A 25,093-nucleotide genomic window follows, 5' to 3' on the forward strand; every position below is an offset into this window, starting at 1 on the left:
GATGGTAATAACAGGTGTGTGTGTGTGTGTGTGTGTGTGTGATAGTAACAGAGATGTGGGTGTATGATGGGAGTAACATGTGTATGTGTCTGTGTGTATGATAGAAATAGCTGTGTGTGTGTCTATGTGCAATGGTAGTAACAGGTGTATGTGTGTGATAGTAACAGAGGGATGTGGGTGTGTGATGGGAGTTACGTGTGTGTATTTGTGTGTATGATAGTGTTAACAGCTGTGTGTGTGATGGCAGTAACAGGTGTGTGTGTGTGTGTGTGTGATACAGAGGGATGTGGCTGTGTGATGAGAGTATCGTGTGTGTATGTGTCTGTGTGTATGATAGTAGTAACAGCTGTGTGTGTGTCTGTGTGCAGTGGTAGTAAAGGGAGTGTGTGTGTGTGTGTGTGTGTGTGTGTGTGTCCAGACCCTGGCCTAGTGAAGGAGCTACTATGGGTGCTGGCAGTGGGCAGCTTCTCCAATTCCTTGCTTCTTTGGCACAATTCTTGAGAATACGTGGGGTGTGGATAAGGAGCGAGAACTGACCCCAAACATCCATGTTCTCCTCAGCCTGTTTCTCCTTCCTCTTACTCAGCCAGCTTTTGATAGCCACCGGAGCACTTTCGGGTCAAACTGTCAGCATTTTGAGCAAACATTATGCCCAATGTGTTGAGTGGTGATGAGGGTGGTGATAATGGTGGGGTGATGATGATAATGATGGTGATAACCACAGTAGTGTTGGTGGTAATGAGGGTGGTTGGGGATGATGTTGACAATGACAGATACTTAGATCCTGGTAGTGGTGGTGATGACAATGATGGTAGGGATGCAGGTGATGTTGACATTGATGTTGGTGAGCATAGTGCTGATAGCAGTGATGATGGTGATGATGCTGGTGGTGGTGATAGGGGTGATGATGATGATGATGGTGGTGAGGATGATGATGGTGGTGAAAATGAAGGTGGCAGGATTGATGATGGTGACGATGGTGATGATGAAGCTGGTATTTGTCAAGTACTCCAGGAGCTAGACTGAACTTTCCAAACATTAAGTCACCTCTCCAGCAACTCTACAGAGTGTGTCAGGCTCATCCTCATCATCCCCACCATCGTGTTGGCCCTGGCCGTGTCCCAGCCAGCTCCCTAGGACTGAGGAAGGAGGAAATTGAACCACGAGGAGCAAGTGCATGGAAGCCCCTGTGGGCAGTGGGATGAAGTCGCCCTGGGACCTCACTGTGCTTCCTGGTGGCATGAATAGTGCACTGCAGTCCTGCTGCTGTGCTCTGAGTGCCCTTCCCCCAACATATGTGGACAATTCTGTCCCCATTCCTGGAGAGGGACCTGTCTGGGAAGAGGGCATTTCCTTATTATGCCAGTGAGACCATACCAGAGTTGGATGTGCCCTAAACCAAATCCCGTCTGAGTGCGAACAGGAGCAGGTGGACAGGTGTGTACATGATAGGCAGATGCCAAAGAATGTCCAGTATTTCTGACAAGGGAAGACCGCTCCCCTGCTCTCCGTCCCCATCCCACCGCACCCCCTCATCACTGGGCCTTTTGTTCAGCCCCCTGGCCCACAGAGCTGGGAGAAAATAAATTTCGGCTCTGAAGAGCTGCCCAGGTGTGGCAGGTCTGTTCACGGCACCAGGTAACCAGCCAGGTAGGACTCAAACAAAACTCTGACTGGGGGAGCGTGGCATTTCTCACAGGAAGGCGGCTCCCACCCTGCCCCACTGCTCAGAACTGCTCAGCCTGACCTCTTTGTTTCTTGACCCTTTGACACCCCCTTGCAAATTTCCAGGAGTTCTGGTGCAGTAGACGGCCCCAAGCTGGGAGACTAATTGCAAGGTTGTTGGTTCAAACCGACCTGCTGTTCTGCAGGCGGAAGATGAGGCTGTCTGCTCTGGTTTCCAGCCTCTGAAACCCACAGGGATGATTACTGTGTCCCGCAGAGTGGCTGAGTCAGAACTGGTCCCATGGAGTGGGTGCTTTGAGTTTTAGGTGGTGTCCAGGTTTCCATTGCCAGCAGTTATGGGGTCAGCATCTTTAAGTACAGCGTTCCCATGGACCTGTTTCCCTAGGATAAAGTTCCCAGGAGTGCTGTATGCACCAGGACTTGGAGGCCTCCCCAGCTTTGAAGTCAGCACGGTCTATTTGGAGTCAGAGTTTGACCAAAGGTGTGCACTTACTCAGAGGCCTACTTATGCAGCTGACACACAGCCAGTTGCCGTCAGGCCCCGCCCACTAGGCAGGTGGACTCGGAAGCTGGGCGGGGCCACGGGCGTGGGACACCCTGACTATGCTCCCTGCCGGGGTGGGGCTCTGCTGGCCTCTAGGAGCCGCGGTCCCCAGAACCCCTCAGGGTGATGGGAAATTCCCTGGTACATCACAGGCCCCTCTCGCTCTGCATGGGACCCAGGCTGACAGATGCCTGCATACCAGGAGGGTGGTGTGGGCTCCCCCTCTCAGTGCCGCCCCGCTGGAGCTCCAGGTGCTGCGGGTGCAGAGGTCCACAGCACACCGTGCTTCGTGACCCAGGCGGGTCACGTGGCCTGCCTTGCCAATGGCTCGCTTCCTTCCCAGGGTCCCAAGTGATGGGGGTCGAAATGGGGGCAGCAGCACCAGCGGAGGCCTGCGTCACTGGTTAGCAGCGGAGCTGTCCCCACACCAGCGCAGGACGTGGCCCCTCCCTGAGAGGAAGCATGTCGAAGAAAGGCCGGAGCAAGGGCGAGAGACCCGAGATGGAGCTGGACGTCACGCAGGCGTCCAGCGAGGAGCTGCGTGCCCGGCTGGCCAGCCTCCAGATGGAGTTCCAGCAGGAGAAGAGCAAGGTGCGGCCAGTGGGCTGGGCACCCTGGGCGCGGGGCTCGACCCACAAGCGGGGCTGGCTCTGAGGTTGGACCTGGTCAGCATGGCTGGGCCTCTGCTGACCCCTCCTTGAGATGAGCTGTCCTCACGGTTACAAAGACTGGCCAGTGTGGGTCTGCCGCATGTGTCCCCACACTCAGGACAGGTATACCAGGGTTTAGAGCAGGGGTTCTGCGGCCACCCTTCAGGCAGTGGACTCGGGTGGTCAATGCCACAGTGTCCAATTAGAGACAGCCCTACTCAGTGAGGCTGTCAGCACACCGTTGGTGTCCTAGTTGGTGCATGTCCCCTGGGGGTCTGTGGCAAGGCTGGGGACAGGGCTGGGGACCCAGCTGGGCTGGACAGGAGAGGGTGTGGGGCTTGGGTGTGCTTCTGGCAGTCCACACCGTTGGGGTCTGGCTGGTGTTGGGTTAGACTCCCAGAGGTGCCCCTGCAGGTGGTGCCCCCATCCCATTGGGAGCTGAGCCTCAGAACTTCCTCCCGCCCCCACCTTCACCCCCAGGGACAGTCAGGCATCTTTGTTGTGTGTTGAATCTGTTTCTTCATGTTTGTTCTGTTAGTGATGAACAAACCACATTACTTTCACTCAGTTAAGATAGCTGATGGATTTCTAGGAAACCTTAAGAATATAGTGGAGATTCTGGGTGTATACCGCCTGAGGGGCCCGGTCAGGGACAGGTCACCTCTGACCCCACCTTACCCTGACCCCAATAATGACCCCACCCCTAACCCCAGCCTTGCAAAGGACCTTGACGACCGGCCCCTCTCCCTCAGTCCCTACTTCACCTTTTCAGCTGACCAGGCCCCTAACCCTGTCCCCCCTCCCCCATGCTGCCCTGCCCCATGGTCCTGACTCAATGTGACTCTTGACCTCATCCAAGCCCCTAGCTCTGCCCTTGTGCCAGCCCCGAGATGCTGCCCTGCTCAGCCCTTATCCTCTGATCCACTCGGCCCCTCGACCTGGCACCCTGCTCTCACACCCGCCCCCTGAAGACCCCCCTGGTTCCCCACCTTCAGGTGGGGAAGCTGCGGGAGCGGCTGCAGGAGGCGCGGCTGGAGCGCGAGCAGGAGCAGCGGCGCCACACGGCCTTCCTGTCGGAACTGCGCGCCAAGCTGCACGAGGAGAAGACGCGGGAGCTGCAGGCGCTGCGCGAGGCGCTCATCAGGCAGCGCGAGCAGGAGACGGCGCGCGCCGCCAAGCTGCGCGAGGGCGAGCTGCAGCGGCTGCAGTCCACGCTAAGCCTGCTGCGGGACGGCGCGGCCGACAAGGTCAAGGCGGCGCTGCTGGCTGAGGCGCGCGAGGAGGCGCGCAGGGCCTTCGATGGTGAGCGCGTGCGGCTGCAGCAGGAGATCCTGGAGCTCAAGGCGGCGCGCCGCCAGGCCGAAGGCGCGCTCAGCACCTGCGTGCAGGCCGACAAGGCCAAGGCCGCCGACTTGCGCGCCGCCTACCAGGCTCACCAGGACGAGGTGCAGCGCACCAAGAGAGAGAGCGAGCGGGACATCCGCCGGCTGGTATGTGCGCCCTCAGTCTATTGGGATGTTGTCTACTAGGGTTTTATGATCACGACAGTGGCACGGACGTTGTCGGGGCCACTTTGTTTCGGAAGAAAGGCAAAAGGCTGAGGTCGGGGGGGGGGGGGTGGCTGTTTGGGGATTCCCAGTCCCTTCTCCGCTGACTGGTTGCTCACCTGGAAGCACAACTCTGAAAAAACGCGTAGTTGGCGCCTTCAGTCTGTGCATGTAATCCCCCCTTGTGGACCCACGTGGTGGCGCCGATGGCTTGCTGTGCTTCTCCACCCCTTCATCTCCCTGTGGTGCCTCAACCTTCCCTGGGAGCCATCGGTCCAGCGAAGGATGGTGAGCTGTGATCCACGCTGAAAGCGGGCTCTTTGCTCTTCACGGGAAATGCTTCCATTCCGTTTGGCTTTCAGCAAGCAAGGTTGTGTCACCTGCATGTTGCAGGTAATGATTGGGGTCTTCCTCCAGTCCTGATGCCCTGATGCCGTCGCCTTCTTCCTATAGTCCAGCTTCTGTGACTACTCTACAGTCAGATTGAATAAGTTTTGCAAAAGAACACAACCGTGGTTCACATTTTGCTGATTTTATTTTAGTTTTTTCCCTCAATTGATCGTATGCTGAATTGACAACTTTCCCCTCCTCCCTCCCTTTCCCGTCCCACAGCCTGATTGTGAACCCATGCAATGTCCTCTTGTTCTGCTCAACTGACTGCTCCTTGGTCTGTGGACAGGTCCCCTGGGAACACAATGACGTGTCTGAGTTCCCACTCTTCCTGATATTAACCATAGTTTGTTATGAACCACACAGCCAAATGCTTTTGCATAGACAATAAAGCATGAAGCCAAAAACCAAACTACTGTCCTTGAGTCCAACTGTAACTGTTCACGGGAGTAGAAAACCCAGTCTTTCTTCCTCAGAGCTGCTGGTGGTTTCAAACTGCCAATCATGCAGACCACAGCTCAGCTCATAAGCACCACACCCCCAGGCTCCTCAAGGTCTGGGTGTTCTCTGCTTTGTGCCAAGACTCATCTGCTGTCAGCAGGGATGCTTCTCCTGCCCCATGCTCTTCTGAATCGGCTCAGATTTTTGGCTGCTCCCTGTTGATGCCCTCTGGAAATGATTTTGAATTATCTTCAGCAAGGTTTTGCTTGTGCCTGATACTAATGATGTTGTTCAATAATTTCTACATTCTCCTGGGTCTCCTTTCTTGGGAATGGGCACAAATATGGATCTCTGCCAGCCAGTTTGCCACGTAACCGTCTTCCAAATTTGTTGGCACTGGCGAGTGAGTGCTTCTTGTGGTTCATCAGCTTGTTGACTATTTCAGTAGATATTACATCCATTCCTGGTGCCATCTTTTTGATTTTGCCAATACCTTCCGCGTAATCTCTCAGCTCATGCAGTTTGAACTTCTGCCTTCAGTACCATCAGTTCTTGCTTATATTCTGTCTCCTGAAATGGTTGCATGTCGACTCATTCCTTTTGGTGCAGTGTCTCTGTGTGTTTTTCCATCTTATTTTGATGCTTACTGCACCATTTAACATTTTCCCCATAGAACTTTTCATATTTCAATGAGAAATTTGAATTTTCTGCACTTCTTTCAACTTGAGATTTGCTGAGCATGTTCTAACTTTTTGTTTTTCTAACTGTGGGTCTTTGCAAATGTCATTACAATCCTTTGTCTTCTTGAGCTGCCCTTGGGCATCTTCAGCTCTTTCCATCAGTTCTCAAGAGCAAGTGTCAGCGTCTCTTCTGACATCTACTTTGACCGGTGCCTTCGTTCCTATCTCTTAATGGCCCTTTGATGCCCTCCCACAGCTAGTCTTCTGTTGTTAGTGGTCAATGCATCAAATCTATTTTTGAGAAGTTCTCAACATTCGGGTGGAACAGACCCAAGGTTGTGTTTTGGTTTTCATGGTTTTCTCCAGCTTCGACTTGAACTTGATATGGCAATTGGTGGTGTGTGCCCGTCAGCCTGGCCTTGTTTGGGCTTCTGGTATTGAGCTTCATCTCTTCCACAGATGGAGTTAGTTTGATGCTCATGTATTCATCTGGCAAGGTCCATGTGTCTAGTCACTGTTTATGTTATTTGAAAAAAGATATTTGCAATGAAGTCATTGGTCTTTCAAAACTTCTACCACACAATCTCCAGTTTTGTGTCCGTCACTGAGGAGGTATATTCCAACTACTGATCCTTCCTCTTTGTTTCCAACTGTTGCATTCCAATTGTTAATAATCATCAATGCATCTTGATTGCATGTTTGATCCATTTCAGAGTGAAGAAGCTGGCAGAATTCTCCCATTTCTTCATCACCAGCTTTAGTGGTTGGGGTGTAAATATGAACAAGTTGTACTGACTGGGTTTTCTTGTATGCAGATAGATATTATCGCATCACAGAGAGCACTGCACTCCAAGATAGGTGTCCCGCCAACACCATCAAACATGAACCACCTAATCAAAACGGCCAACACTAACCTGTGCAGCTCACTAATGCCTAGCATATCGATCTCCATGTGAGCCGTTTCATTTTTGGACAAGTTCCAATTTTCCTCAATTCAAACGTGGTCCATTCCCCGTTCTGATTATTGATGGATGTTGTGGCTGTGCCTTCTCATTTTGAGTGGTGACTCGTCAGCACAGGAAGATCCTAGAAGCTTCACTCCATCCATCGTCCCTGTGGCCCACTCTGCTTCCAGAAGGCAACTCTCCCTCTGTCCTATTTTGAGTGGCTTGTTTCTGGCATGCTGTCTTGGTGTTTCAGGGCTGTTTGTGAGGTTGGCTGTGGCCAATCCCTCAGACCTGGGCAACTGAGTCCATCTTCATAGTTGGTTCTTTGTTGGGGAGCTCCGCTGGAACCTGTTCACCTTGGGTGATCATTTCAATTACGGGCAGCATTGCTCCCACAGCATGACAAACTGACAGGCAAGTGGTGGGCTTACATGTTGGCCACGTGTCAACTCCTTCATAGGACTGTCCAGCCAAGCATTGGAGACGTGACTGGGCAAGGCAGTTGGATGGAGCTGTCAGTGAAAGTAGCCATCACACTGACATTGACATGGGTCAAAATACATGCAGGCGCCCCAGGCGTCCCTCCGAGGTACCTGAGCGTGCTGACGCCACAGCAGTGGCAGTGAGGCACACTCACATGGGTAACGTCCAGCTGTGGCTGGGAGGTACGGGAATGTGATGATGCCGCAGACATGGTGTGGGGGGAGCGAGGTATGAGAACAGGGGTGATTCTGTGGGCATGGTGGGCAGTGCCTGAGTGGGAATGGCGCTGCTAGGGTGGCAGAGCAGCACACTCATGTGGACGATGTCCCAGATGTGACTGGGAAGTACGTGTGTGAGGTGATGCCACACTCAATGTAGGTGCATCCACGGGGTCATCCATCTCAGTGAGGGTCTTCCTCTTTTACTCTGCCCCTCCACCATACCACACACGATAACCTCCTCCAGGAAGTGATCATTCCTGACAGCATGTTCAGAGTATGTGAGGCCAAGTGCCTCCTCCTCGTCTCTAAGGAGCACTCAGACTGTACTTATTCCAGTACAGATCTGTCTGTCCTTTTAGCAGTCCATGGTACTTCCAATATTCTTCTCCAGCACCACCATTCAAATGCACCAATTCTTCTACGGTCTTCCACATTCAATGTCCAACTGTCACTTGCATGCGAGGCAGCAGAGAGTCCTCAGAGGAACATCCTTGCTCTTCAGTGCGCTAAAGAGGTTGAGTGCAGCAGATTTAATGCAACGCATCTTGGGATCACTTGGCTGTGGCTTCCGTGAGCATTGATTGTGGGGCCAAGCAAGACGAAATCCTTGACAACTTCAATGTTTTCCCAGTGACCGTGATGTTCACCCATTGATCAAGTTGTGAGGATTTGGGTCTTTACATTGAGTTGTAATCCATGCTGAAGGCCTTGACTTTCATCCACAAGTACTTCACGGCCCCTCACTTTCAACAAGCAAGGTTCCATTCTGCAGGTGGTTCATAAATTCTCTTCCGATCTTGATGCCACACTCTTCTTTGTATTATTATCCACCCTCTCTGATGATTTGCTCAGCATACAGATTGGATAAATAATGGTGAGAGAATACAACCCTGACTCACATTTCCTGATTTTAAACCAGGCATTATTCCCTGTTCTGCTCACATGCTGACTCTTGATCCGTGTACAAGTTCTGCATGAACACAATGGAGTGTTCTGGAATTCCCATTCTTCTCAAGGTTGTCCACAGTCTGTTATGCCCCACACAGTCAAAGTCTTGGCAGTCAATAAAACACAAGTCAACATCTTTCTGGAATTCTCTGCTGTCAGCCAAGATCAGTCTGACGTCAGCAATGAGATCCTTGGTTCCACGTCCTCTTCTCACTTCGGCCTGAACCTCGGTCAATGTACTGCAACTACCACTGTTGGATGATCTTCAGCAACATTTTACTTGTGTGTGATATTAGTAATATTGCTCTATAATTTGAGCATTCCATTGGGTCACCTTTCTTTGGAATGGGCACAAATATGGATCTCTTCCAGTCAATTGGTCAAGTCGCTGTCTTCCACATTCCCTGGCAGTGATGAGGGAGTGCGTCCAGTGCTCCATCAGCTTGCTGGGTCATTTCCAGTAGTTCCTGGAGCCTTGTTTTGGCTGATGCTTTCAGTGCAGCTTAGACCTCTTCCTCCAACACTTCAGGTCTTGCTCATGTGCTCCCTCCTGAAATAGGGGACTGCTGGCCAGCTCTTTATCATACAGTGACTCTGTGTCTTCTTTCCAACTTTTTTTTTACATTAATGTAGCCACTTTCAGGGACCTTAATGATCTCAATTATCCTTAAGGCTCGTAACATGGCTTTATTGCTATTGCCAGCTTTTTCTAAATTTCTGCAGAAACACATACAAGTTAACAGAATCAATGGCTGGCTTCTTTCCAACTTTTTTTGGATGCTTCTTGCATCATTCAAGTTAGGGTTGGGGGTCATCAATTTGTCCGAGAAAGTGGAGGAGCCAGCCTGGGCGAGGAGTGGGGAATGGGAGACTGATGGAGCACAAGGAAGAGGTACAGAACAGGGGTGAGGGAAACAGAGCATGGGGCAGAGACAACATCTGCTGAAGGAAAGGACAGGGTCAGGATGGGAGGGGAGAGATGGAACAGGGGCAAGGCTGGGCATGGTCGAGAGAACCTTAGGAAGGCATTGAGGAAGAAGGGCAAACACGGACGAAGCCGTAGGCGGCACCTGGGAAGGGCAGCATGAGCCAAGGCTGGGCTTGGCCTTCCATAGAAGCCAGTGCAGGTGAGGCTCTCAGGAAGGGAGAGACAGAAGTCCTTGAGGTGACAGAGATCTCTGACATGAGTGGCTGGGATCCAGGGCAACAGGGACATGTGAGGTGAGCTTTGCCAGTGCTACTTGGTGTGGCTGGGGGCTGTGTCTGGGGGGTTGAGAGAGGGGAGCCAGAGAACCAACCGTGTGAGGGATTGGGGTCCGGCAGTCCCAGTTCCAGGGCTAGGTGCTGACGTTCTTTCTTGGAGGTGAGGTGATGGACAATGGTAGCCAGGTGTGAGGGACCTGAGGGGCACATTAGAAGGAAAAGACCTGGGGGGACCCAGAGTGCTCAGCTCGGTCCCAAGACCTTGTGCCGGTTGGGTGTGAGGGGGTTGTGCAGAGGTCAGTGGACCCAACCCTGGGGCGGCCTTCCTCTCTGCGGGCCATAAGCCCAGGTGACCTGCTCGTTCTCCCCCCCACCCCCCGCAGATGGAAGAGATCAAAGGGAAGGACCGCGTGATCCTGGCCCTGGAGAAGGAGCTGGGGGTGCAGACGGGCCAGGCTCAGAAGCTGCTGCTCCAGAAGGAGGCGCTGGGCGAGCAGCTGGTCCAGGTCAAGGAGGCTGAGCGGCATCACAGCAGCCCCAAGAAGGAGCTCCCACCAGGCATCGGGGACACAGCGGAGCTCATGGGGGGCCAGGTGGGGGCGGGGCCCCACCTCTGCCGCATCCTGCCCACCACCCTCCTGCTTCCTCCCCATCCCCGCTCCCTCCACCCTGTAGGCCTCGCTCCTCCCCTCCTCACCTGTCAGTCCTTCCCTCCCTTCCTCCATCACCCCACCCCGTCTGTCCATCCACCCACCAGTCCTCTTCCCCAGTTGACTGGCACTCACTCTGTCAGGCCTGAGCTAGGCTCTGACAATAGAGATGAGACATTGACTTGCTTTCGGGCGTCTCAGGACTAGGTTGGGAAGAAGGCGGTGAAGACACAGAATGGGAATCAGAGCCCAGGAAGAATGCAGTCACCAGTTCAGTGGCTTCAAGTCAGGGCTCACAGGACGAGCTGACCAGACAAAGGCAGGGCCATGGGGGCAAAGGTCAGAGGGACTGGGGCACCCTCCACTCAGTGTCCATTGTGGAGTCAGTAGACGCTCACGTGAGTGACTGCTCTGTGCAGACCATGTTGTGCACCAGCCTTTGTGTCGTGGGCCAGGTGGACATGGCCATGGCCCTCACGGAATATTCCAGCATGCCTTGGGTTTACAGGCGATGGGGCTGGGCAGGGCTCGACCACAGAGCTCCCATGGGCTGATGTGAGATGTTAGGGAGTCTGATGGGTGTGGCGTGCCAGCCACCAGAGCTCGGGGTGCCGGGGTGTGGGGTCCCTCCAGGAAGACCATGAGCCGTCACACGGCGTCCCTAAGGACCCCTGCGTGTTACGGATCCTCTGGGCGTCTGGTGGGCGGTACGCACCGGCTCCTCAAGTGTGGTGTCTGGCCTGCAGGACCAGCACACGGAGGAGCGGGACATGAGGAGGTTCCAGCTGAAGATCTCGGAGCTGAACGCGGTGATCCGGAAACTGGAAGACAGAAATGCCCTCCTGGCCGACGAGAGGGCCGAGCTGGTAAACCTGCCTGGGGAGGAGGGGGCCCACGTGGGAGGCAGTTCCAGGCTGCAGTCTTCTGCGCTGTCTTCCTGATGGCTTCCCCATTTAAAACTGGCCACAGCCCCTTCTGCCTGCGGGACCTTACCCCGCAGGAGCATGACCGGCTCAGTGGGGAGTGGAGAGGAGGCGGCCGGCAGGCCCCTGGGGAGAGTTGGCCAAGGACACCGGGCTGCTCTCCAGCTGAGGCTGACGGTGGAGGCCTGTGGACAACACCGATGGCCATGACTTGCAAGAAGACAGGCAAACGCTCTTCATCTGGATGCTGGGTGGCGTGCTTTTGGGGGTTCAGGCATGGGGGGTTCTTGGCTTCCGCTCATTTCCCCTTTCAGAGAACATGACCGCTGTTTACCTCTAAAGACCATGGGCCTGGGATTCTGTTAGAACAGAACTGTGGACAAAACTGCGGCCCTGGAATCTGATTCGGGACACAGGGCTGGCTCTCTGTGCACCGGGGCGTGCTGTGGCCCACAGCCTCTGCTTGTGCTGCAGCTGAAGCGGAACCGGGAGACGGAGGTCCAGGTGAAGCCCCTCGTGGAGAAGAACAAGCGGCTGAGCAAGAAGAATGAGGACCTGCAGCATAGCGTCCAGCGCCTGGAGGAGAGGATCCAGACCCTTACTCGGGAGAACGTGGAGATGGTGAGGACCGGGACCCCGTGGGATGGCCACAGCACCCCACTGGACACCTATTGCACCCCCTCATGGGGCCCCACAGGAGCCTGCAGGATGCCTGCTGAACCTCACAGCATGCCACAGACACCCAGGGGACCCCTTGGTACCCCTCAGAACCATTGCCGGACCTCACCACACACCACAGAACCCCACAGGAAGCCCGTGGGATGCCCACAGGGCCCCACAGGGTGACCACAGCGGGGGTGCATGTAGCTAGTTACTGCCTTAAGGGTCCTTCTGTCTCTCCAGTCTCGTCTCGGCTGTTCTGTCATCTTGTCTCCCAAATGCCCATCCATCCCCCGGCCTTGGGTTCAGGGTCTGCTTGAAGCCTCCATCCTCCCCTACCTTCACTCTTCCCACCCTGTCCCTGAGTCTACACCCAGGGTCCTGATCCCGAGCAGGCTGGCTGGACCCACAGGCAGTACTCCTGACACCCCTCCCCCACTACAGAAGGAGAAGCTGTCAGCCCAAGCCTCGCTGAAGCGCCACACATCCCTGAATGACCTCAGTCTGACTCGGGATGAGCAGGAGATTGAGTTTCTGCGGCTGCAGGTGCTGGAGCAGCAGCACGTCATCGATGACCTGTGTCTGGTGCGTGTGTGCTGATGGGCGAGGGGACCATGGTCTGAGCAAGGAGCTGGGACGGGCCATCAGAGGTCCCGCCCTCCAGGATTCCTTCCCCCATGCCAGCCACCCCCAGCCCTGCTTAGATGAGTTTTCATGTCCAGGCAAATGTCCTTTCATCTCCTACTCAGGGCCACGAAGAGGAGGTATCAGTGTTCACATGGGACTTGTGGCCTCCCCAGAGTGGCCATGGTTTGTACCTGAGACACCACGGTCTGGTAACTTAGTTGGTGTGGAGACAGCAAGCTTGAGCCTGACACCCTGAGTCTTGGGTTCCTAGGGCTTGTTAAGAAAGAGTGTGCACATCTGTGTGCGCATGTGTGCATCCATGTGTGTGCATGTTGTGTGTGCATCCGTGTGTGTATGGGCACGGACACTGGCACGGGCAGTGGATGTGGTTCTGCGGAGTGAGCACGCCTCATGAAGACCAGTCACCGCTCTCCATGGAGACCAGTCAGGGCCCCTGCCATGAGCTCTGAATTTGAATCTTCAAAGAAGAGTGTGTCTGCTCGTTCACGAAAGCACCATCCTTCTGTCTGTTCATCTGTCCACCACCCACCTACTCAGCCATCATCCATCCATCTACTCTCTCTTCAACATACATCATCCACCCACCCATCCATTTATGGACCCATCATCTGTTCATCCACCCACCCACCCAGTCACCCATGCTTCCATTCACATCACTATTCTCCATTCATCTGCAACCATCCATCCGCTCCATCATCATCCATCCCTCCCTCCCTCCCTCCCTCCCTCCCTCCCTCCCTCCATCCCTTCCTCCTCTCATCTGTTTCCATCTCTCTTCCCATTTATGCATCCGTTATCCAGCCATTCAACTCTCTATCCATCTGTCACACACCTATCAGCTACCCACCATCCATCCATTACCACACACTCATCCCCCCGTCATCATCTCTTCCTCCATTCATACATCCGTCTGTTTCCAACCACTGTCTCTCCAGCTAACACCCAGCTTCTCACTCTTCCTCCCTCCATCCCATCTTTATTTTTCCCTCTCTTTATCTGTTGCCCGTCGACCTGTCCATCCTTCATTCAGTCCATTCATCCACCCATCCACCTCTCTGTCTGTTTCTTCCTTCTTTCCTACCTGCCCCCCCACCCCACTCCCTCCCTGTCCACCCCATTTTTTTCTCAGTCGATCCACTGACGCCTCCTTGTACAAAAGACTTCATGCAGCTTAGGGTGAAAATTCCCCAACAAGATGGTGACACAGTAGAGGAGACAACAGTCTGGACCAGGAGGAATAAATGGGACCATGCAACTCTGGCCGGGCACAGAATCAGCTCTGTGGTTCCGGCTGCCAAGGGGAACAGGGAACCATGGTTGGGGAAGAGAACGTGGGCTGGTCTTACCCGGGTAGAGTGGACCTGCACCACAGGCCCCTGCTGATGGCTCACAGCAGCGCTGCAGGGCTGTTCCCCCTTCAGCACAGGGAGGAGCTGAGGGTCCAAGCGAGGCGTCTGTGCAGAGTGCACTGGTGGGGAGGGCTGTGCCACAGACTTCTTTGACCCAGGGCCCCTCCACCCCGCCTCCTGGCAGAGAGCAGCCTCCACCCGCTCAGTGGTTTGACGTCCTGGCCCCGGAGCACAGTCTTCTGGGGCTGCAGGCAGCAGAGCAGCCCCAAGAAGGAGCTGGCCTCCCCTACTGGGACCTCTAGGGTTAGGGTGGTGGAGGTCTGGGCGTCTGAGGGTGGGGTCTGGGTGTCTGAGGGTGGGGGTCCAGCATCTGAGTTAGGGGGTCCTGGGGGTCTGGAGGTGTTGGGGTTTGAGGTACTGGGAGTCTGGTGTTCTGGGGATCTGGGGCCTTGAGGGTGGGATCTGTGTATCTGGAGTTATGGGAATCTGAGGTGGGTGGTTTGGGGCCTGGGAATCTGAGGGTGGGGGTTTCTGAGGATGAGGGTCTGAGACCTGGGGGCCTGAGATGCTGGGGTTAGGGCATCTATAGGTGGTGGGTCTGGTGTGTTGAAAAGCGTGGATAGGGGAATGAGAGGCTTAAGGTTCTGGAGATATCGATGCCCAGAGGATTGGGGTCCTGCAGCCTGGGGGTTTACATCTGGGTGTTTGGGTCTGGGGGTGTGAGAACTGCGGGCTAGGTGCCTGGGCTCGGGACTGGAGCTCCAGGGGATGAAGAACAGGGTCTGGGTGTCTGGGGAGCAGGGACTGGAGGGGCTGGGGGCCTCTGGAGGGGTTGGGTCTGACAGGCTGCTGACCTGTGGGCAGCTGTGTTTCTTCCTAGGAACGAGAGCGGCTGCTTCGGTCCCGGCGACAGCGTGGGAGGAGCCTGAAGCCACCCAAGGTGAGGCTGTGGGGGTCAGTCAGGAGAGAGGGTCCCTGTGTGGCACACAGGGGTGCAGCTGGGGACACTCACAGGGTCTCAGCATCTGTCACCAAAGCTGAAATCACAGCTCAGATGTCAGGATACATCCACAGGGCTCTTGGGCAGGGCCCCGTTGTGCAGAACCAGAGTGGTAGAGTCAGGCCAGGGTGGGCGCCTGGCTGTCTGCTGGGAGTGGAGAGCAGAGGGATACAGCTGGAAATGCCACATGCAGGTTGGGGCAGGTGTGAGTATACAGGCTCTGTGTGCAGCCAGCAGGTAGTCATCATGGTCACGTAGAACCTTCTGTTCCTCAGACCCTGGTGACAGTGAGGTGGCTCTCCTTAGCAAGGGGGCCCAGCAGTGAAGGGTTTGGGCTGCTAACTGCAAGGTCAGCAGTTCAAACCCACCCGCTTGGACGGAGGCAGGCTACCTTGTGAGGGTCTTTTGCTGTGAGGTGCCGTCGGGCTGGTTCTGACCCATAGTGACCCCGTGCATGGCAGGATGAAACACTTTCCGAACTGTTCACACATTTGAGCCTGGGGCTGCAGCCACCGGGTCTATCCATCTCACTGAGGGTCATCCTTGTTTCTGCTGCCCCTGTACCTTATCAAGCGTGATGTCCTTTTCTAGGGACTGCTCTCTCCTGACACTTGTCCCAGTGTGTGAGATGAAACCTCAGTATCTTTGCCTCTAAGGAAAGGAGCGTGTTGGCTGTACTTCTTCCAAGACAGGTCCTTGGAGCAGTCCCGGGGGCTTTCAATACTCGCTGCCAGCACCACAGTTCAAAGGCATCCCGGCTTCTCTCAGGTCTCCTGTAGTCAATGTCCAACTTTCACATGCATACACCAGGGCTTGGACCAGGCGCCCCTTAGTCCTCAAAGCACCCTCCTTGCTTTCTGACACGTGTGTGTGGCTGGGATGCTCTGTGTCACTGGCATTTTTTAAACACCAGCAGGGTCCCCCAAAGTGAACAGGTTTCTGAAGATCTTCCAGCCTCAGAACAGATGAGGAAGAAGGAGTCAGCTGCCCACTTCAGAAGAGGATCCACTGAAAATCTTAGGCCCGGCTTGGGAACATTGTTAGGTACCAAAGGCCTAAGGAATGGGAGCGGAGCATTGCTGAGAGAGTGCAGAGGGCGGAACACACTCGGCACGCAGCTGCTGGTTTCTCAGAGTGGAGTTGACCGTGGTGACGTGGACGGAGTAGAGCCTGTGGGAGTGGTGCCGGCCAGATCTTTGTTTGAGATCAAACAGCGGCCGACACCTGGGAACTTGGAAGGTGAAAAGTATGAATCCAGGAAAACTGAAAGTCGTCAGAATGAAGTGGAATGCACAAAGACCAATATTCTAGACATCAGTGTGCTGCACTGGACTGGGACTGGCCATTTTGAATCAGAAAGCTGCATGGCTTTCAATGCCAGGAACAGCACAATCGAAGGAAAGGAGTTGCAGTCGTTGTCAACAAAGGTGTTTCAAGATCTCCCCTGGAGGACAATGCTGTCAGGGAAAGGGTTATCTGTACCCCCCTTCAGGGGGTACACAGATGTTACTCCCATGTATGCCCCCAAATACCAAAGCTAGTGATAAACTGAATAATTCTACCAACATCTTCAGTTGGAAATTGGTCGGACACACAAACGAGGCGCAGCGATGATTATGGGCAGTAGGAGCACAGAAGCTGGAAACAACGAGGGAGGCACGGTAGCTGGAGAAGAGGGTCTTGGCGACAGAGACGAGGGTGGAGATCACACGACAGAACTTTGCAAATGTATTTGTAGCAAACACCTTTTTTTCAACAACACAAACAGCAACTACACCTGTGGACTTCTCCTGAGGGAACACACAGAAATCCAATGACACCTGTGGGAAGCCACAACAGAGAAGCTCAATATCAGCAGAGAAAACCGGACCGGGGGCTGACTGTGGAACAGACCATCAATTGCTCATGTGAAAGTTCAGGTTGAAATAGAAGAAAATGGAAATAAGTCCATTAGAGCCAAAAGACAGCCTCGAGCCTCTCCCACCTGAATTTTAAGAACATCTCAAGAACAGACATGCGCCATTGAACACTCAGTAACATGAGCTGTGGAATGACGTCAGGAACATCATCATGAAGAAGGCAGTCATCAAAAAAACAGACAGAAAGATAAGATCAAATGGATGTCAGAAGAGACTAAACTTGTTCTTAATCATAGAGTAGCTAAGGAAAATGGAAGAAAGGATGAAGTAAAAGAATTGAATAGAGGGGGAGCGCACGATGTGCGCGCACCCTCTCCCTCCTCCACCACTGCCGCCTCCTTCTTCTGCTCCTGGAGCTGCCTGTGTGCTCGTTTGGTGCGGACCTGGTACCTCTTTTGTGAAGCGGCAGCTGAGGAGACTTCGGCGCTCGCCATGGCCGACAAGAAAACCAAGGAAGGAGTCAAGACTGAGAACAACGATCATATTAATTTGAAGGTGGCGGGGCAGGATGGTTCTGTGGGGCAGTTTAAGATTAAGAGGCATACGCCACTTAGCAAACTAATGAAAGCCTATTGTGAACGACAGGGTTTGTCAATGAGGCAGATCAGATTCCGATTTGATGGACAGCCAATCAATGAAACAGACACACCTGCACAGTTGGAAATGGAGGATGAAGATACAATTGATGTGTTCTAGCAGCAGACAGGAGGCATCTTCTAAAAGGGAGCCTGCTCCTTTCCTCCAGAACTCTCTTCCACAATTTGGTTGCACCACCTCCTGACGACTACAGTATAGTTTTCTCTTTTATTTCCCCTTCCCCGTTCCTTTATTGTACATAAAGTAACTGGTGCATGTGCACACGCATATTGCATTTTCCCCTTTGTTTATTTTGTTTTTTTACTAAATGGCCAATGGTATGTTTTGATCGACACCAAGTGGAGATGGGATGGGGAAACACTAGCTCTGTGAAAACCCCCCCTTCGCCATCAGCGGCATGCTCACTCAGCTCCTCTCTCTATATTCCAGTAAGTTATTTTGCTCTCACTGTTTAACAAAAACAAAAAACAACAACATAAAAAAATCCTTACATACCTTGTTGGATTGGAGAATTTTAATGTTTTTCATTTATCATTGTAAAACCAAGGACAATTTTATAACTTTTTTGTACGTAGCTGTTACATGTAGGGCAATCTGTCTTTAAGTAGGGGCAAATTACTCTCAAAGAAATGAAGCCTGGATAGTTTTCCCTTCAACTCAAGCGTCTTGTTGTTTAAGTAAACTTCTTGTTTAAAATTTAAAAAAAAAAAAGAAAAAAGAATTGAATAGAAAATTTCAAAGGGCAGCCAGGAAGACAAGATAAGATATGACTATGAAATATGCAAAGATCTAGAAATAGAAAACCCACAGGGAGGAACTCGCTCAGCAATGCCTGCTCCGCCTCCTCCTAGCAGAGCTGAAACAGAAAGAATGAGAGAAGAAACGCAAGTCCTGAGTTACAGTCTGAAAAGACTCTGGGCAAAACACTGAAAGGCACAGAGAGACTGGAAAGCATACGCAGAGTCCCTGGACTGAAAGATCTCGGCAGCCTCCCACCATTGCAGGAGGGAGCAGATGAGCAAGGACCGGTGGCTCCGAAGGAAGAAGTTCAAGCTGCACTGAAAGCATTAGCCAAAAATAGGGCTCCTGGAATCACTGGAACACCAATGGCAATGTTCAAAAGCTGATGGAGCCCTGGAAGCACTCACTCGGCTGTGGCAGGAAGTTTGGACGACAGTCCTCGGACAGCTGGCTGGAGGAGATCCATATCAGTGCCCATTCCCGATAGAACGCTGGGAGTAGCGAACAACAAACATCACCGATGTCAGATGCACGCAAACTGCTGCTGATCATCCAACAACGGCCATCGCAGGACATTGACAGGAGCTGCCAGAGGTTCAGGCTGGATTCAGAAGAGGATGGTGGAACCAGGGATAAGGTATTCGGCTGTGTGGGTCATAACACATTATGGATAGCCTTGGGAAGAATGGGAATTCCGCAACCCTTCATGTGCTCCTGTTGACATAATCCCTAACAAGGAAACTAGCTGTCAGGGTTGGTGCATAGATTTGAATAATAGTGATTTGATTGGATTTCCTTGGAGGCGGACAGACAAAATACGAATACAGACAGACCTCCAAGATCCTGAGATGTCTGTTTTGACGATTGTCGCAACTCCATTCCTCTCGACTGGATTGTTACTGGCAGATGCAGTAAATGAGATGTGGCTTTCTGGTACAGTCGGGCCAGTACCAGCCCATTTTCGCTCACGAATGCTTAGAACGTTGATAGTTATGTGTTCCATTTTTATATTTGATGGCTTTCAGTTTTCCAAGATCCATGCTTTGGACATTCCAGCTTCCAACTCTCAGTTGATGTTTGCAGCTGTTTCTTCCCATTTTGCCCACCGGCAAACCAGGATCCCGGAGGCTTTTCTCTTGAGGACTTTACCCCATTTGCAGCACTCCTGCTGGGCCAGCTCTTCCTCAGTCGAAGTTTGAGTGTGCCTGACCCGCGGGCTCGTCTCCTGGCACTGTCTCTAACAGTGCTCTGCCCCTGTCCACTGTGCTCGCAGTAACTGACAGTGTGCTGATGCGGTCATTGGGTGGTTCCTGGCTGACTCCTCTGAAGTGGACAGACAGTCCCTTCTTGGGGGGTCTGTCTGCTCTGAGTCTGGACGCCTCACTGAAACCTGTTCACTGTGGTGACCCTGCTGGCGTGTGAAATACTGGTGATATAGCTTCCAACATCACAGCGACACACCGTGTGACAGATGGCTGTTGGTGACAAGATACGCAGCCTGGGAAGCCCCAGGGAGTGGTTCTCCTTGGCCCTACATGGTCTCGTCCATAGCAGTGTTTGTGGTTGGACGCTGTGCGGGTGCCACACAGTCGCAGTCAGGGGCAGGAGGAGTGGCAGGTGCGGCCACTGGACTCAGATCCCTGATGTGAGGAGGGCAGCAGGGCCGTGGAGAGCCTGGTCATCATGCTCCGCCATGCCCAGCTATTGACGTGTTGGCTCCAAGGCTCATCCTACACCTTCTGGCCCAGTCCAGGCCCTGCCTTAGAGCTGGGAGGCTGCCCTGCATGAGGAAGTACTCACTGGAGGGCGTGGAAGGCAAGGGCTTTGCGCTGCACTTGCTCCACTGCCGCAGTGGAGGGCACCCCTGTGGAGCATGTGGGTAGGCCAACGTGTGGGAGGATTCAGACGCTTCGTGGGAAAATGGGGTTAACAGGCGATCCCATCCTCTTTCTGAAGGCCCTCGCGTGCCTATCGGTGTTGGGCTGCCAACCCGGTCCCTGCTGGAGGAGAGGAGGCTCTGGCGAGACTGGTGTCTGAGGATCTCTACCTCAGGCTGCCATGAGTTAGACCTCACGGCGCTGGACTTGGTTTTCGCTCCTCTGGTGGCACAGTGGTTACTCGTTGGGCTGTTCACTGCAAGGTTAGCAGTTTGAAACCACCAGCTGCTCCTTGGGAGAGAGCCAGGACTGTCCTGTGGGGTGGCTGTGAGCCAGCATTGACCCAGTGGGAGTGGGTTTGGTCTGGGTGGGTGGTTCCTTGGGGCGTGCTGGTGCGCAGCAGGTGGCATGTTGGCCTGCCCACTGCAGGGTCAGCAGTTCAACTTCACCGTGACTTTCTGGGAGGAGGAGGAGGCTGTCCTCCCTGTGCCTGGGCAGCTCTCAGGGGCAGTGCCGCCCCGTCCCATAGGCTGCCATGCATCCACTGGATGGGGCATAGGGTTGACTCTGTGGTTCCAGGAAGCACTTTCCCTGCATCCTCTGGTCCAGCAGTGAGGCGGGGGCCATGGCTGAGTCCCAGGGACCACCGACAGCCTGGGAAACCCACAGGGGCAGCCCCACTCTGCTCTGTGAGTGAGGACCGACTGACTACCTGGCAAGGAGTCTGCCTACAAAGTTATGTACGCCCTCCAGTTACAAGGACCACGTACATAAATCACAGCTGTCATTTCAGGGTCACTTGCTCCAGGCCAGGCAGCTGGGGACCCATACACAGGGCTCCAGTCACTTGTCTTGGTCTCTGCACGCTGGGGCATGGTGTCATTGCTGTCCGCCGGCACGGAGTCGGCAGGAGCCACAGTGACTGTGCACTACCCAGGCCTGCAGCCATCCCACGGTCAGCCACGGACCCCGTGCCAGACCCGAGGGAGCTGATTTCCAGGCTTATCTTCCTGGTCTCAGTCGGGAAGCTCTGCTGAAGCTGGTATAGTACCCCTGCCCCTCGCAGCCCCTGACTGACAGGTGGGTGGCCGGGAGTCCAACCCCGGCCTCCTGTGTTCGAGGTGGGGACTCCACCCCGACCCACATGGCTGGTGTGTCTGAGGCTTGGAGGTGCCTGGGTAGAGCATGACTATGTTTAAGTGCGCGTGCTGTATGAACACACCACCCGTCCATGTGTGTTGCTGCAAAGACTATGGGAAGATCCACGGACTGCTCAAAGAACAAGGGCGTCCATCTTGGGAGAAGTGTGACCAGAAGCCCCTTTAGGCCATGGATGGTGAGATTTGGTCTCATGTACCTTGGACACATGATCTGGAGAGGGACATCACGCTGGCAAAGTGGAGGGACAATGAGAGAGAGAAGACCCTTGGGGAGATGGGCGGACACTGGTGGCTGCAACAATGGGCTCAGACGCCAGAATCATTGTGAGGACGGCACAGGACCGGCGATACTTTGTTCTGTGGTCCACCAGGTGGCTGTGGGCCGGAACCCACTGGGCAGCACCCGACAGCACAGCAGCGGCAGACTACGCAAGGTCTGGTCTTGCTGCAGGGTGCTCAGTGCCCCACCTCGTGGTGGCACCTCTGCCCCTCACTGCGTCCCGCGGCTGTGCTGCCCCGTTGTGTGTGGCCGGCCTCAGTGTGGGGTCCCACAGTGAGCGTCATCTTCGCCCTGGTGCTGCCACACTGCTGTCAGTAGAGCCCACCTGCCAGGCATGGGAGGGCTGTGCCCTTGCCTCAGGGCAGTTCCCACCCTTCCTCTCCCGCTCAACTCCCTGTCTCAGGGGCCGGTGTCCATTGTTGGGGCTCCTCACGTACTGGCCAGGGTTCTGAGTACAGAGGTGCTGATCGGGGAGCAAGGACCCTGTGTTTTCTGGAGGTGTGTAGCTGCTGGGGGCATGGGGCAGCCTTCACCATGGGACCTGCATTAGGAAGCCAGAGGACCTGCGTTTGCCCATGGCCTCTTTACTGAGCCCTGACTGTGTGCGAGATGGAGACCCTCCTGGTCTCAGATGGCAGCACCTTCTGGGTAAACCGCTAGTTTTTCGGGTGGCCAGGGCTGTTCCACTGGCGGCGTGTGGTCCTGCTCCCACCCCCACCCCACCCCCGCCCTCCTGGAATCGGCTCATAAAGCTCTGTCACCCAGACACCAGCTATGCTGGTGGGGCCCCAGAGTAGGAAGCATCGCCTGAGGAGGGCAGCAGGAGGGGGCTCCCTCCATATGGCCCTCATGGGCACCCTATGTGGTGATCCAGGTCCTCACATTTGTGTGCCCATGGCCCCCAAGGAAGCCGGGGACTCTTGTGCTCACCTGCAGGTCTGGGAAGGACTGCGTTAGGGAATTGGCTTCTGTGGACAGCAGCCTCACTGGGCACTCCTTCCAGCCCCCGGCTACTCTCTGTGACTTTCCTCCTTCAAGTGGTTCTTTAAGGCTGCTGCCTCCCCCAGGGGTGCCAGGTCCAGGGCCTCCAGGTGTAACGAGGGGGCTGTGCTGTGGGCCCCCTCAGCAGTGGCCTGTGCAGGTTGGTGTACAGACACAGGCCCCTGATCTGGTGGCAGACATCGGTGTGTTTGGGGAGTGGGCTGCAGGCGCTGGGGGTTTGGGGAGTGGCAGAGACCCCCGCCCACCCCCAGCCACCTGGAGATGGCTCCTGACCCCTGTGCCGGGCCTGGAGGCAGCGGATCCCTCACAGTCACCATCACCGTTGCTACTCTTGCTCCTGGGGACTGAGGCTCAGGGGACGGTGTCGTTGACAACAGGTGCTTGGCTCCCGCAGACCTGGGACTGGAGGAGGTCCCTGAGCCCCTGGCTCACAAGCTGCCTTCGGTGAGCACTCAGCAGCCCCTCTCTGTGGCTGGTGTCACAGTGCCCAGCACCTGCCTGGAGCCAGCACCCTGAGCTCAGATCAGGGACTTCTCCAGGAGGTCGGGAACTGGGAGCCACAGTGACCGGTTGTGGGTGCTCGGGAGCCTGAGACACTGCCGGGCCCCCGAGGCCTGCATGCTGTGAGTGTGCCTGGGCGGCGGCGATGGAGTACCTGCTCTTTGTGCTGTACTTCTCCTTCTTCCTGTGCCTGTGCACCCTCGTCTGCCTCTACTTCTCCGGCTGCCAGGAGATGACATACAAGCACGAAGGTCAGCAGCTCCGGCCAGCCCAGGCCGCCAGGGGTCCCCTGGCCTGCTCTGCTGGGGCGGGGCATGGTTAAGGAGAGTGCCCACCAGGGCCAGCACAGGGGCCTATAGATCCTCTGCCCCATCCCTGTGTGGTCAGGGGCAGGGTTGAGGACACAGGGCAACGTGGGTCCGGAGGTCCTCTGTCCTGCTTGCTGGTGGTGGAGGACAGGGTCCAGAGGGCAGTGGGGCATGGTGGAGGACAGGACCGAGGAGGGGGGAGGGCAGCAGCTTGTGGTGGAGGACAGGGCTCGGGGCAGTGGGGCATGGTGGAGAATGGGGGGCAGCGGACGCGGTGGAGGACAAGGCTGGAGGATAGCAGGGCATGGTGGAGGACAGGGTCTGGAGGGCATCGGGTTGTGGTGGAAGATGGGGGTGGGGGGCACGGGGAGTGAGCGTGGTAGAGGACAGGGCCAGGGAGCAGTGGGCTGTGGTGGACAGGGCCAGGGTGGGGGGTAGTGGGTTGTGGTGGGGGACAGGCCCAGGAGCAGCAGGGCTCTGTGATGGATCCCGGCGTGGGGCTGAGGTCTGAGATGCAAGTGTGGAGGAGAAATGGTACCTGTAGCCATGAGGCCAAAGCTGTGCTTGCGGAACACGGAGCATTTATCATTTAGACTGCAGACCAGACCCTGCTTTACAGAATCGGCACGGGTGGGGATGTGTCCAGGTGCTCATCAATGCCCCCTGGGGGGAGGGGTTAGAAGCTGTGAGGCTCCGGCAGTGTGAGGGTCCTGTCATCTGGCTGTGTTGGAAGCCCCCCACTTTACGTCCTTCCCCCGCCCCCCCCCCCCCGGTGTTCTCATGCCCTGGTCGGCAGGCAGTGAGCTGTATCCTGAAGATACTGTGGCCATTTTCCACGGGTCCGCTTTCATCATGAGAACCTGGTCTTTAAAAGCAGTCCCAGGACCTGTGAGCCACCCCCTGCACTCCCCACCCCCTGCCCACCTCCTTGCCACCTTCTGCCAGGCTCCCTGATCTTGTATGTGCTGCAGTAGATGGGCGATGCGGGTCCGTTGTTACCAGCCATGCCGGCATTGACATCAGGCCTCTCTGCATTGTGCAGACCTTTGTGAAGTGTCTCTTCTGTCTTGTTCTATCAATAAGAGCATCAATAACTGTCGTACTTATGGGCTTCAAAGACACCAGCTGCTCTGAGGAGAGAGATAAGACTCTCCAAGAACACACAATGACAGGGACCCGGCTCCCCACTTCTGAGGCAGGAGCCGCTGAAGACCTTGGGCACAGCCTGCAAGGTTGTCAGACACAAAGAAAGGAGAACACGGAAGGGTCCTGCAGGTCCCAGGCCCTGACATTGACTGCAGAGGCGCTGTCTCTGGGAGGGGAGTGGCCACGAGGAAGGGAAGTGGGTCCAGCCTGTGGGAGGGGAGCCTTCCGGGCCTTCAGTTGCTGACAGGGCACTACTCAAGCGGGCGAGAAACAGCTGCAAAAATCCCCGAATGACTGGAACTTGTAATATGCGGAGGAAGAATTCAGGAACGTTGTAAATGGTCAGAAATGAAACGGAGCACATGAAGACCAGGCCCCGTGGTGTCAGTGACCTGAATGGACTGGTGTTGGCCATTTGAATCAGGCGGCCACATGGTATACTGTTGGGGGGAATGATGTGGCGTGCATTGTCAGAGAGGATCGGATTATATATACCCTCCAAGGGAATCCAATCAATACAACTGTTATGTAAATTTATGTTTAAATTCAAAAGCTAGCAATGAAGAAATTAAAGAATTCTACCAAAGACTTC

The 25,093-nt window shown here is 54.8% G+C and overlaps 2 protein-coding genes and 1 non-coding gene across 4 annotated transcripts in view; 2 read left to right on the forward strand and 1 right to left on the reverse strand.

Moving 5' to 3' along the window:
• Positions 1-2,692: 2,692 nt before the first annotated feature.
• The window catches only part of JAKMIP1 (janus kinase and microtubule interacting protein 1), a 33,260-nt gene continuing 10,859 nt past the window's right edge, over positions 2,693-25,093 (forward strand). The window contains exons 1-7 of one of the 2 annotated variants that reach the window (XM_075545049.1): positions 2,693-2,821; positions 3,876-4,370; positions 10,124-10,333; positions 11,137-11,256; positions 11,788-11,934; positions 12,418-12,558; positions 14,851-14,910. In XM_075545049.1, the coding sequence (XP_075401164.1) occupies positions 2,693-2,821; positions 3,876-4,370; positions 10,124-10,333; positions 11,137-11,256; positions 11,788-11,934; positions 12,418-12,558; positions 14,851-14,910 (1,302 nt within the window). The remainder of the gene's footprint in view (positions 2,822-3,875; positions 4,371-10,123; positions 10,334-11,136; positions 11,257-11,787; positions 11,935-12,417; positions 12,559-14,850; positions 14,911-25,093) is intronic. The other variant, XM_075545050.1, reaches the window with a different exon arrangement.
• LOC142444198 (small nucleolar RNA SNORA33) lies at positions 9,163-9,296 on the reverse strand. Its single transcript, XR_012783852.1, has one exon. It is a non-coding gene; the product is annotated as a small nucleolar RNA SNORA33 (small nucleolar RNA).
• On the forward strand, positions 17,253-17,592 carry LOC142443768 (small ubiquitin-related modifier 2-like). Its single transcript, XM_075545048.1, has one exon. The coding sequence runs from the start codon at positions 17,322-17,324 to the stop codon at positions 17,583-17,585; it is 264 nt and encodes an 87-aa protein (XP_075401163.1). The 5' UTR covers positions 17,253-17,321; the 3' UTR covers positions 17,586-17,592.

The sequence above is a fragment of the Tenrec ecaudatus genome, chromosome 3 (assembly GCF_050624435.1).
Source record: "Tenrec ecaudatus isolate mTenEca1 chromosome 3, mTenEca1.hap1, whole genome shotgun sequence".
NCBI lineage: Eukaryota > Metazoa > Chordata > Mammalia > Afrosoricida > Tenrecidae > Tenrec > Tenrec ecaudatus.

Excerpts from the sequence above, each read along its gene's own strand:
- LOC142443768 (XM_075545048.1), top strand. The coding sequence starts at position 17,322 with ATGGCCGACAAGAAAACCAAGGAAGGAGTCAAGACTGAGAACAACGAT.